At 43.4% G+C, this 14,291-nt stretch overlaps 1 protein-coding gene across 1 annotated transcript; it reads left to right on the top strand.

Annotated features, from left to right (window-relative positions):
- The first annotated feature begins 568 nt into the window (after positions 1 to 568).
- Positions 569 to 7,581, top strand: LOC149453617 (ankyrin repeat domain-containing protein SOWAHC-like). The gene has a single exon (XM_089688136.1). It carries the CDS (start codon positions 695 to 697, stop codon positions 2,243 to 2,245), a length of 1,551 nt encoding a protein of 516 aa, XP_089544262.1. The 5' UTR covers positions 569 to 694; the 3' UTR covers positions 2,246 to 7,581.
- Positions 7,582 to 14,291: the final 6,710 nt, after the last annotated feature.

The following is a 14,291-nucleotide window of genomic DNA, read 5'->3' as shown; positions in this document are numbered from 1 at the left end:
TTCTCTCACTTCCTGTTTATGCTATGGGACAGGAAGTGAAGAGAAATCTCCGCAATGGGACACAGATGGCAAAATATAAACTAACAGGGGTTATAACCCTTTATTACTCTATCCAAAATGAAAGAAAACATTTTGCCTCCTAATGACAATTTACAGGGCGCATAAAATAAGCTGCTTCCATTGCTAAATTACCCCAGTGGAAAAAAAAAGCTGGTTTGGTGTCTGAAAAATGCGCAGAAAGCAGCCTATGATTTGAACAGTAATAGAAGTCATTCTTTTGTATCTCCCCACGTGCATAGTATCCGTTGTACAGCCGAGGGAATACTTCTATCCCGTGTCCCCTCTCTGTACTGCGCTGTCACAAGGCCGGGATTTGCAGGAGTGTATAACTGAGCTGTAATCAACAACACACCTCAGACGGAGCACCACACAACAGACACAGGGGTGCGCTCAGATTGGCCGCATCACTTACGCCTCAGGAGACTCGTCCTGGAACTGTAACACACCCCTCTCTTCTCAATCAGGTGGTAACTCCTCTGGGTACCAGGGACAGGATGCTGGCGGCGGTTGCTAGGCGACAGTGGCCTAGTTACTAATGACAACCCGGACTTCGCCCTCCCCCCCTGCCGAACCTCCCAGGAGGGCGGAGTCGGAACGATGTGATCTCCGCCACCTGTAACCCCAAACCTCAGTCATGAGCGAGCTGAGCCGAGAGTCGGTGATCAGCTTCTTGACCGGGCAGGGGGGCCGGGTACCGAACCAGCAGCTGGTGGAGCATTTCCGGCCCTTGCTGACCCAGCCGCCCTCCAGTGAGGCCCGCAGTGCCGCCCGCCAGCTCTTCAAAGATATTGTGAATGAGGTGGCCAGTGTGCGGGCCGAGGACGGGGTGAAGTACGTCTGTCTGAGGAAGAAGTACCGGAGAACAGCAGAGAAGGCCGGGGAGACACCGCCGTCTACTGCCGAGGGAGGTGCAGAGGAGGGGGACACAGCAGAAGCGGGCACCGGGGAGGAAAACAGACCGGGCACCGGGGAGACCACACCGGGTACCGGGGAAGAGAACAGACCAGAACCGGGCACCGGAGAAGAGAAGGAACCGGGCACCGGAGAAGAGAAGGAACCGGGCACCGGAGAAGAGAAGGAACCGGGAACCGGAGAAGAGAACAGACCAGAAGCGGGCACCGGAGATGAGGAGCGCCCCCCGGAGCCATGTGAGGGGGTGTACCCCGATTCCAGTCCCGGAGAAGAGTCCCCCCAGGCCGTTCTCCCCCGGATCTCAGTGACGGAGGATCCAGAAGCCGGGGAAAAGACCCCGAAGAAGGCGGACTTGTGCCCGCTGAGCGGTAGGACCCCCCGAAACAGCCGCAGAGGTCCCTCCCGGGAGCCGGTCTCCCCCCAGGTCAGGCGGGGTGCAGGGGGGGTCCTCCTCCGGGCCGGACTCCGCGACTCGGACAGCTCGTCTGTGCATAGCTCGTCGTCGGTGTCCGGTAATGAGGAGGAGGAGGGGGGCGGATCGGTGTCTCTGGAGCCCCTGGAACACGCCTGGATGCTGAGCTCCTGCCGGGCCCGCTGGGACGGTCTCCAGGAGCTGCTGATGGCGGAGCCCGGCCTCGTCACCCGGCGGGACTTCATCACCGGCTTCTCGTGCCTGCACTGGGCGGCCAAGCACGGACAGCATGAACTCCTGGCCGCCCTTCTCACACACGCCCGCCACCACCGCCTGCCCATCAACATCAACGGCCGGGCCTCCGGGGGGTACACCCCGCTGCACCTGGCCGCCATGCACGGCCACCTGGACGTCATCAAGCTGCTGGTCGGGGCGTACGACGCCGATGTGGATGTCCGGGACTACAGCGGGCGGAAAGCCTGGCAGTACCTGAGCCCCGACACTGCCCGGGATGTACAGGCTCTGATCGGGGCCATGCCGAGGCCCGGGGAGGACGACGAGGAGGACGGGAGCAGCTCCGGATTGGGCCGATGGCGGCTCTCCAAGGTCTTACCGTCCCAGCTCATCGTACACAGGCTGGCCCAGCTCCCCGAGGATGAGCAGGACGGAGGGGGGCGCTACCGGGCCGACATCAGCAGGAAGGGTTCTGGGGGGAGCAGGGGGAAACCCCGACTGAACAGGATCAGGTTCAGGACTCAGATCATCCATAGCAACCTGACCGCCAGGGACCCCGAGGAGGACGATGACCGAGCGCTCAAGAGCCCCATCAGGCACAGACCCAAGTCCAATGTCTTCGGATGAAGGGAGCCTTTTCACTTAGGTCTCTGCAAGGACTATCCTCAGTACTTGGTGATGGGTGCCCCCTATTTACATTCAACTCTACAAGGATTATCCTCGGTACTTGGTGATGGGTGCCCCCTATTTACAGTCATCTCTGCGAGGACTATCCTTGGTACTTGCTGATGGGTGCCCTCTAATTACAGTCATCTCTGCGAGGACTATCCTCGGTACTTGGTGATGGGTGCCCTCTATTTACAGTCATCTCTGCGAGGACTATCCTCGGTACTTGGTGATGGGTGCCCTCTATTTACATTCAACTCTACAAGGATTATCCTCAGCACTGGGTGATGGGTGCCATTGATTAAAGTGATTCTTGCTATGACTATCTTCAGCGCAGGATGATGGGTGCCCCCTATTTACAGTGATCTGTGCCATGACCATTCTCATTACCCGGTGACAGGTGCCTATTATATACTAAGGTCTCTGCCATGACCATCCTTAGTACTGGGTTATAGGTGCCCCCTATTTACATTGACCTCTACCATTACCATCCTCAGCACCAGATGATGGGTGCCTATTATTTACAAAGTTCTCTGCAAGTATTATTATCCTCAGTACGGGGTGATGGGTGCCATTGTTTAAAGTGATACTTGCTATGACTATCTTGGGCACAGGATGACAGGTGCCCCTATTTACACTGATCTGTGCCATGACCACCCTCAGCAAAAGGTGACAGGTGCCTATTATTTACTAAGGTCTCTGCCATGACCATCCTTAGCACGGGGTTATAGGTGCCCCCTATTTACATTGACCTCTACCATTACCATCCTTAGCACTAGGTGATGGTGCCCCCTATTTACAATGACTTCTGCCATGTCCATCCTCAGCACCAGGTGATGGGTATTATTTACTAAGGTCTCTGAAAGTACTATCCTCAGTACTTGGTGATGGGTGCCCTCTATTTACAGTGATCTCTGCAAGGACTATCTTCAGCACAGAATGATGAGTGCCATTGATTAAAGTGATCCTTTCTATGACTATCCTCAGCATTTGGATGATAGGTGCCATTGATTACAGCTATCTCTGCTATGACTTTCCTTGGTATTGGATGATGGGTGCCCCATATTACAGTGATCTCTGCTGTGACTATCCTTGGCAGAGGATGATGGGTGCCATTGATTAAAGTGAACCCTTCTATGACTATCCTCAGCACAGGATGGTGGGTGCTATTGATTACAGCAATCCCTGCTATGACTATCCACAGCACAGGGTGATGGGTGACCTTTATTACAAAGGTCTCTACTAGGACTATCCTGAGCACAGGCTGATGGGTGCCCCATATTTACAGTGATCTCTGCTATGACTATCTTCAGCACAGGATGATGGTATGCCTGCAATTTTGTGTACTCAAACATAATTCTTTACTGGCTACATAGGTTACACACAGTAAAAAGCTGCTAACACGTTTGAGCCTCAGTAGCTTTACTCATAGCATGTTAAAACATTAAATACAACATTTATGGATACAAATAATGAAAACATGTATTATATCACTGTCTGAATAAACCATAGATGTAAGACATGTTTTCATTCTTTGTATCCATTAGTATATATGTTTATCATCACAAGTCTAGTGTTTTCCTGTTTGTTATTCCACTGATGATTTTAATTATTGGGTCCTGTCTCCTTAGTTGGTCTGGCAGTAGATTTTGGAACCCATAAATGTTTTGTGGTTTACCATGCTATGAGTAAGGCTTCTGCAGACGGAACGCTTTAGCAGTGTTTTACTGTGTGTACCCTATGTAGCCAATAAAGACATATTGAGTACACTGAGTTGCCGGCTTACATCTATCAACATTCATTGCCAAGTGACTGTACATCCCAGCCATGAGCATTGGTCTTCAGCCACAGACAGCATCATCAGACGTAGAGCTTGGCTGTTGTATTCAGTATCTCTACAGTGACTATCCTGCATGCAGGCTGGTGGGTGCCATTGATTACAGTGAACTCTACCACAACTATCCTCAGCTCAGGATGATGGGTGTCATTATTTACTAAGATCTTTACAAGGACTGTCTTGAGCACAACTGATGGGTGATCTATGCTAGGATATCCTGAGCACAGGATGATAGGTGCTGCCAATTTACAATAGGGTTGATTTACTGAAGGGAAATAGACTGTGCAGTTGCACTTTGAAAGGGAATTTGCTCCAGAGTTTAGTAAATGAGGGAAAGCTCTGCTGACTTCCATCATCCAATCATGCACAAGCAAAAATTCTGGGTTTTTTTTTCTTTGCTTGTGATTGGGTATTCTTTGCAATTCAGCTCATTTTACTACGCCCTGGGGTATATTCTCCTGCAGAGTGCAACTGCACTTGCAAAGTGCACATTCTATTTGCCTTTGCTAAATCAACCCCAATGACTATCCTGGACGCATGCTGATGGGTGCCATTGTTCACAGTGGTTTGTGCCATGACTATCCTCAGCTTAGACTGATGGGTGGCCCTTATTTACAGTGATCAATACTATGGCTATCCTGGATGCATGCTGCTGATGGGTGCAATTGTTCACCATGATCTGTGCTTTGTCTATCCTTCGCTCAGGCTGATGGGTGACCCTTGTTTACAGTGGTCTATACAATGACTATCCAGGACAAAGGCTGATGTATGCTCCCGATTTACAATGCTTCTATCACTTACTATCCTCAGCTCAGGCTGATGGGTGCCTCCTATTGATAAAGGTCTCTGCAATGACTATCCTGAGCACAGGCTGGTGGGTGCCATTGTTTATAATGGTTTGTGCACTGTCTATCCTAAGCACAGACTGATGAGCTGTGATGAAATAGGAGTCAGTGTGGTCAGTTGTCTAGTGTTTCACAGCACATTCCTTCTTTGCACTAACTGCAATCACTTTACCTTGTCTCAGGCAAGGGCATACATCGACACTAAACCAATTCTTTCATATAACAGTGAAAAAGTACAGTCACCTGTTAAAAGAATTCAGTTCACTAATCAGTGAAATAGACCTTGGGGTAGATTTACTAAAACTGGAGCACTCAGAATCTGGTGCAGCCGTGCTTGGTAGCCAATAAGCTTCTAACTTCAGCTTGTTTATGTAATCTCTGAAAATAAAACGTGGGAACTGGTTTCTGTGAAAAGCTGCACCAGATTTGCACTCTCATTTTAGTAAATAACCCCCCTTGTCACTGCTTCTGTGTGCCACTGAGACCATCATGCTCATTCCTGGCCCCTCTGGTAGTTCAGACTCTTATGTTTGGCAGATTTATCACCATCACTAGGATCATCCAAATATGATACTTCCAAGTGAGTCCGATCCCTGTGTCTCCGGTATTCCTCACTTGTGCCTGCTACAGCACCAGCCTGACTCTGCAGCTTTTGTGCAGTCAGTTAAAGCGGTATTAAACCCTCCAATCCTATACAACCGAGGATGCTGCCATCTTAGCCTTTGTTTGATCTCCATGTGCCATGGTGCTGTACATGTGATCAGTTATGACATCAGCTATTTTATGGCTTGACAGATCAGTTGAGCGTACAATCAACTGTGACAGTTATTATTCACAGCATGCCTTAAATGTAACTGTTTTGTAAAACTGTTAAGTTGTTGGGTTTATTGCCACTTTAAAGTGCAAGGTTGTGTTGCTAGTATGCTAGTGAAATAAAAACACCTGACACAACCGGAAGTGTCAGATTTAAGTGATTCTAGTGGCACCTGTAACTATGTCAAAGCAGTAAAGTTTCTATCACCAGAGGGACCAGTAGCAAGTATGATTCTTGCCTATACTACAGATGTGAAGTAGTGACAGAGTCTGTTGAAAGGTGATATTGTATTGGTTTCAATGTGTTAATGTGATCTGAAAATCACATTTTTGTCATGGATGGCTGCATAGGGTATAAATCTCCACCTATTTATATGCATATTAGTCTTGTCCAGAGTAAAGCTGGTCATACACGTTAAGATTTCTCTTGCTCAGTGTTGCCAGCTGAATAAGAGAAATCACTCAATTCCCCATCAATGCTAAGCATTGTGGATGGACAAATCTGCAGTGTCAGCTACTGTATTTTGACAGCCAAGACCTGTACCTGTCAGAATACGCAAACAACAGCTGCAGTTGATTAGATTCAGGTACTATATAGCTGACAAATTTCCACCAACTTCCTTCTACAAAAGTTGATTAAACAGTCAACTTTCATGAATAAAGAATCCGGATAGCTGCACTCCCTTATTCTTCAGAGCAACTCTTTATTAGATCAGAGGGGAGTACCTCTCAGTTTTACTGCTTTTGAGCTAATAAAGAATTGCTCTGAAGAATAAGGGAGTGCAGCAATCCAACTCCTTCGTTTGTGAATGTACAGCGGTGAGTTTGCCTGGCACCCCTTCTGTGTTTGGAAAGATTTTAATTGCCAGCTAACCTTGAACAATGGGAGTGTGGGGTAAACAGTCAACTTTGGTTGAACTGGGTGGTGCCAAGGGGGCCATCCAATAAATGAATTTCCTCTGATCCAGCAGGAAGCTACCTAATGTCAAGCCGTGTATGGCAGCCTTAAAGTGGAACTGTAGGCAAAAATAGAAAAACTGCAAGTAGGCAGACTTTTTGTTGCAGAAGATACATGAAATATGTATTTTGCAATAAAGTACATTTACCTGTCTGTTCACAATCCTCTGCAGAATGCACACTGAGCTGTGCATGTGCAGCTCAGTTTACAATCCGGCACACTGCCAGTATGTGCGGGAATAACATCATCCTGTGCTGTCCAATCAAAACAGCTGCAGATTGGCACCTGGAAGAACCCAAGGAGAAGAGAGCTGGTGAGAGACCTCAAGGGCGTTGTAGCTTAGTTGAGTATTTGCCCCTTTTGTTCTGCTTTAAGGATCCACATTGACATATATCAGAGCACTAATGGGATGTGATTAATCCTGACCATAGACAGGACTTTAATTTACTAACTTTTTCTACACTGATTGACACACATTTTTATAGGACCCTTTAGTCCAATGTAAGAACGTCTAACCAAATGAAAGCTGCTAAAGAATTGATTTATATGAGTTTGTAAAGTGACAATTTTGGAGCTCACCACTTTATAGCACTATATGGACATCTGCTAGAACTAGCTGTACATAGCATGTTGGGACGATTCCTGGCTAACCGACCAGCACTTGATGTGAAATGAAAGTCTGACACCGTTTTTGTCTAACTTATGTTTTATTGTTCAGATCCAAAAACACTATTTTTGTATTTCATGTGCCAAATGACCCCATTGTAAATGTGATAGCACAGCACAAAATTAGCACTTTCTAAAAACGCTTCCTGATATTGTATAAAAATTCTACCACATCGTACCAATGTCGCTTGTCTTCTTGTATGAAAGTTACTGAGATTTTAGATGCTTGCGGGCAAGTTCACTTCTACGAATTTTATAACCTTTATAATGAGAGATGAGGGCATCTGTTACCATCCAGCTTTTTACAACTGTTTGAGCCAAGAAAATGTACCTTTGGTTCACACATACGCAGTCTGGAAACGCAACCCCTGCGCATTTCCCACCCTGCATTGCAGTCGCACTGTGTTTGCGATCCACTGTGGGTGTCAATAAAACGTTGAAGCAGTACTTCACTCTCTCAGTCAACATTGATTATTTTTAATCCTTATGCTGCAGTCATTAGTAAATAGATAAAAGTATATCACATTTTTATGTTTTAAACTTTTTTTTTTTTACATTTCTTCAGTTACCATATTTTTCGCTCCATAAGACGCACTTTTTTCCCCCAAAAGAGCAGTGCGTTTTCTGTGCGATTCACATGAGGGTAATAGTGTGAACCGGGACTTATAGTACTACAAAGAGAATTCATCTTCGGCAAACACGTATCTGGTTTAAATAAAGCTGAACTACAGAAAATATCTTTGGTGGATATATCTACACTGAGGTTCCCAAGTGTTATAGGAAATGATTGGAGTCATTGAACCTGTCATTGTCAACCCGTCATTTTAAAGAACTCCAGGAAGGGTCTTTGTGCACTTCTGTGGAAGTAAGTGTAACGTGTTAGTGACACTTATCTCTTTGGTGTCCTTATTTCATATACTACTGGAAAATGTCAGCTCACTATTGACATGCTTTTAGTCCTTGTGCTTAACAGCTTACTGCACAGTACACATGGACAGCAGCTGAATGGTGGGGAGAGCTGAGATTTTGAAGATTATTAGCAGATTATATAACAAAGTAAACAGTGTTACCAGTGCTTGCTAGAGTTTATAGTCTAATAGTGTTAAAAAAATAAAAATCTTGTTGGATTGGATTTAGCACCAAACAAAGCAGCATGTATATCATTATAGGATTAAGAATGATTATGCAATAGCACAACTGGAGTTTTGTTTTGTGTGTCCTGGCTCTTCTATCACGAGACTGATCATGGTATGACTTCTTGTCTTCTATGCATACAACCAAACACTCCCATAGATGGGAAGCACAGTGGCTAAATGGTTAGCACTTCCGCCTGGCAGCATTAGGCTTGTTGGTTTGAGTCCCAACCCTGGCCCCACCTGCCGGGAGTTTGCATGTTCTCCCTGTGCTTACGTGGGGTTCCTTCCACACTCCAAAGACATGCTGGTAGGTTAATTGGATCCTGTCTAAATTGGCCCTTGTTTGTGCATGCCTGAAGGTGAGCTAGGGACCTTAGATTGTACACTCCTTCAGGGTTAGGAACTGATGTGAATGTACAATATATATGTAAAGTGCTGCGTAAATTGATGGCACTATATAAGTACCTATATTATTACTATCCTATACTTTTGTAAACATATCATCCATACTGTTCTAAATCTAAAAGACAATAATGTAACATATTGCAGATTACCAGTCCTTAGGCTGGCTATACTTGAGTCAGTAAGTTGAACAAAAGAAAATGACTCAATTCCCCCATCCACACTCCATGTGGATGGGGAATCCCTCCAGCTGAGCCTTCTGACAGCAGGGAGACTTCCTTACCATTAGAATACACTGATCAGCACTGCCAACTATAGCTGACAGCACTGATCAAGAGATCATTATTCAACTGGCTGGTTGTACACAAGTCGATTGATAGGCTTACTTGTGTACAACCACCTTGCCCATACATGGATTAAGATTTGGCCAGTCTCTGCTGCTACTCTGATGACAGGATGTTAAAAAAAGAAAATAAAAAAGTGTATATATATATATATATAACATCTTTGGAGGGTGCTTAATGTTTTTCATATTTCACCTGCTGATCTAGCCAGTGAGTCTATTTTTCATCTATCTTTAACCACTTGCTGAACCGCCACAGTAAATAAAGTGTGGCAGGGTGGCACATGCAGGCACATTCACGTACATGTATGTAATTGTGCCTGTGCCGGGTAATGAGAGTGCAGTGTGCCCCCCCCCCCCCCCCCCCCGTATCTGCTGTGTCCACCGTACACAGTGGATTACAGTTACCATTAATCAGTAACCAGTTATCATGTGATCGCTATGATTGGTCATGATAACAGTGTAAACAAACTGTCATGAATGACTTTCCATTCATGTACAGCTTGTCTCATGTTGTGATCTGTGATTGGCCCACAGCAATCTTATAGTACCTGGCTACCTGTAATATGTGATTAGCTGTAGCCAATCACAATCAAAGCAAGCTGTTCATGAATTGGTAACCCTATTAATGACAGCTAAAACTATTGCTTATACAGTGATATTAACTGTATGAGCAATAACAGTGTATAAAAGCAGTGTCATTGTGATAACACTAAGCTACTCTGATGACAGGAAGTTAAACAAATAATGAAAAAATAATGTTAAAAAAGAAAAAAATATGTTTAAAAAATTGAATGAAAAATTATTTAAACTTTTTTTTTAACATACTGTCACCAGTCAGTGTTCCTAATCATCGCCACACCAGTCATATGATGATGCTGTACTGGACTGGTGACTGAATTAAAAAAAATGTGAAAAAAAGGTAATTTCTTCCAAAAAATTGTGACAAACCATTACATCTTCAAAAAACTTGCCATGCCTCTTACTAAATAACTCAGACTGCCTACTTTCCAAAAAGGGGTCATTTTGGGGATATTTTATTGTCCTGACATTTTAAGGGTCCCGAGAAATGACACAGGCTGTCAGTACATCTGGATTGATCAATTTTCCTATATATATATATATATATACATACCATAGTTTGTAGATGTTATAACTTTCACACTACCAATTGATATACACTTATTGGGATTTTTTTTACCAAAGACATGTAGCTGAATACATTTTGGCCTAAATGTATGAAGAAATTAGATTTTTTTATATTGGATATGTTTTATAACAGAAAGTAGAATTTTTTTTTCTCCCAAATTGTCAGCCTTTTTTGTTTATATAATATAAAATAAAAAATCCAGTGGTGATCAAATACCACCCAAAAAAAAATCTCTCTTTGTGTGAAAAAATGATATAAATTTCATTTGGGTACAGTGTTGCATGACTGTGCAATTGCCAGTTAAAGAAGCACAGTGCTGAATAGCCATAAATGCCCTGGTCATGAAGGGGGTAAAACCTTCCAGAGCTCACATGGTTAACAGACCAAAGTATCCAATCAAGGTGGCAGTTACACGGTTGAAACAAACATTTAACACTAACGGTGTTTACAGTGTTCAGATTTTATTTATGTAAAACATTTGTCCCAAAAGGAATAAAAAACTGTTTGCTATAACTGCTTATAAGGTTTTAGCTTTGTAAGTGAAGTCCATCTAAATCTGCTAATCTAACACTAGCCTCTCCCTAGGCTGACAATGCTGCTGTCCAAATTTGTCTTCATTGCTATTCCATCCAGAGTGGAGACACCCTGAGATAGAAAGTTTGTTACTGACCAGACCACTAGGTAATAATAAAGGGAAAGGAAGCTTAAAGTATTACTAAACCCACAACAGTAAAGTCAGTCTATACATAGTAATGCATGCTTGTTATACTCTGTGGAACCTAAGGGGTAAATCCTCTGCATTGTGTTAGAAATGCTGTTTGATCCTGACTTCTCCAATCCTCCCCTTCTTCCAGTGTCCCACCCCGTTACCTCCTGGTAAGATATATTGTGTGAAGTCACTGCACATGCTCAGCTTGGTGTGTATTGCTAGGTGTGCAAGGTTTTTCTTTCTTGGGAGAGTGCGTGTGATCAGTACAGGGCCAATCAGCACTGTCCAGACAGAGGTCAGGGGTTCTGCATCCTCCTGGAGCAAAATGAAAACTTCTGCAAGCGTTAACGTGCTCTGCTGGACACTGATAGAAGTCACAAGACTGCTCTAAGTGCTGATGAGAAAAGGTATTTAGCAGTTTATATTTACTAAAATAATTGCAGTTCCATGTTCTGTGTACTGTGGGAGACCAGATATAGTGAATGCAGGGTCCTGGGTTTAGCTACACTTTAAAAAAGGAAAACGAATGCAGCCACTACATCTAAGTATTGGTAAGATGCAATATATTACATTTTCAGTCTGGGTTTTAATTCAGAGTCTTTAGATGTCTGCTGCGATACCTTGATTTTTAAGCAGTGATCAGCCCCGTTTTTGAACCTCTATTCAGATAATAGGAAACTTGACTAAGCACAAAAATATTACAAAAAAGACAACAATGTATATTTGGAGATTTATTGTATCTTAGTTGTGATCCTAGGTTGTAGAATGTGAGAGGGTTTTTGCAGCTTCTTTCAATAGACTTCTGAAATGACATACAATGACATCCATACTACTGGCTAACAGTAACTATTTAACAGAATTATACACGGCGGTATTGTGATGTTCATTTGACATCTTACCCCAAACATTGAAATGTCATGTTAAGAAAAGCACATAATTGTTCAAGCCTTGCTATTCTAGTCAACAATAAGACTTTGCAGCAGTGTAAAATCCCCATGATGCTGTGAATGAGTGGAGGCTTTTCCCACATTTTATTCCTGGAGGGAGAGCACTTGATGAATGAGATCTTTGTGCTCAGGGTGTTTTATAAACCTGAATGCCAGCGGCCTAAGTGATCTGGTTAACCACTTCACCACCAGAAATGTGTGGAAGCTGATACAGAATAATGTGATTTAGCTCCGCCAAGTAATGAAAAGGTTAGCCCCTCCGTTCACTTTCATTTAACATAATGATGGTGTGGAATAATTTACCTGATCACCCCAGATATTTTGGGCTTTTACAATGTTGCTATGTGAACAGAGACCATTAGTATGTCCCTTAGGAATCTATGAAACAATGATCCTACTATTTAGAAGTATTCATGTTTTCCAGAGAGTGAGCTGTGTACATTTGCTGGTCACCCGATTGTTCCCTTTTGTTTGAAGTTGGAATGACCCAAACTAACACTAACATTTGATTATATTGGCAGCCATCTCATATCTGTGGTGTCGGCTTACAAGGCAGGATAATAATACATGAGCTTTATAACTACCATATGCTCACAATAGCTTTCATTCAGGGGCCTTAAACTGGGCACACAAAGATCGAAATTTGTCCAGTTGAGCAGGGACCGACTAAAGTTCGATCTCTGTGTAGCCCTCTCTTGTTTGACAGAAGCATATCGTTAGATCAGCTTCTGTCAAACGGAGTAACCGGAGATTTTTCATTCCATCATTCATCAGAATTGTTGCTGTAACTGCTTTAAACATTGTAGCGGGAGATTGTCTTCAATTTGTTTGTCACATACTTTAACCCCTTCACGCCTAAGGGTAAAACAAATCTAAATGCCTAAGCACAATTCTGCAACATTGACTTTTAGTAAAACTGTACATATCATCACAACTACTTTGTACATCCAGGTGGATTATACCTTGTTTTTTTCAGGACAAATTGGGCTTTCATTTGGTGGTAAATGGTCATGGATAGCTCCTATTTTTTTGGCCCAAAAAAGTAAAAAAAAAATCATTTTTTTATTTAGCTGTGTGTTTCTTGTTACGACCATAACCTACCTCCATAGAACAACCGAAAATAAATTTTCCAGCTCTTGACAATTGCAGCGATACCATATATGTGTATGTTATTTGTTGTTTGTACCCGTAGTACAGCCCAGAAACAATAGTACGCATTTTGTTTTTTTTTTGTTTTTTTTTTTACCTAAAACACACTGACACTGACATTAACGCTAACTGACACCAATTTTTTTCAAATCCTGACCTTTGACCCTGACCCAAACACTAACCCTGGCACTGAACTAGATCAAACCTTGATCTAGGTATTTTTCTTTATTTTTTATTTTATTTTTTTATATTTATGTTCTTTTTTTTTACAAACTTTTTTTTCTCTCTCTATGTCAGGAGTTAGAGAGATACAATGTATCTCTCTTCTCCATTCATAGAGAGAGAAAAAACAAGGGGGCCAGGCTGCACAGTGACTGATCACTGTGATAGCCAATCAGAGGCTATCACAGCGATCACGTGACCCGGAATCAGGAGTCCCGTGTCCCGATCGTTAGAACGGGACCCGGGGCTCTCAGTGACACCGTGGTCTCTGGCTGGGAGCATGCCGGACAGGTACGCAAATATGCGGCCCCACGGAAAAAAGCCCATGAGGCCGCATATTTGTGTACCGTCGGTGTCAAGGGGTTAAAGTGGTATAAAGCCCAAAAGCAAACATTTATTATTTTGCAGTTTATAATTTCTTAGGATGGCTGCATTAGTTTGCACTTTTCTTTCCTTATTTTCATCTGGTAATCCAGTCAGTAAGTTTGTTGTTTTTCAACAGAACAAGCTCTGCTACAAATGTAAAAGAGTGTTGAGACAAACCGTATTCCACTGACAGGGATGTTTACAATGCTCAGCTTTATTTATTTATGCAAAACTTTTATCCTAAAAGAAAAAAACAATAACTGTAGGGTGAGCTGGAGTTTGGCTTCAAGCTGTCAGTTCATCTAAATTTTATAGTACATATCTATCTTTTTCTATTTCAGGTACTTATATAGCACTGTCAATTTACGCAGCGCTTTACACATATATATTGTACATTCACATCAGTCCCTAACCCTCAAGGGGTGTACAATCTAAGGTCCCTAACTTACATTCATACATACACA

The sequence above is a fragment of the Staurois parvus genome, unplaced genomic scaffold (assembly GCF_062004578.1).
Source record: "Staurois parvus isolate SC_StPar_1 unplaced genomic scaffold, SC_StPar_1.0 ptg000446l, whole genome shotgun sequence".
Classification (NCBI taxonomy): Eukaryota; Metazoa; Chordata; class Amphibia; order Anura; family Ranidae; genus Staurois; species Staurois parvus.
The sequence above is the reverse complement of the archived record's forward strand: the minus strand, read 5'-3'. Positions and strand labels throughout refer to the sequence as shown.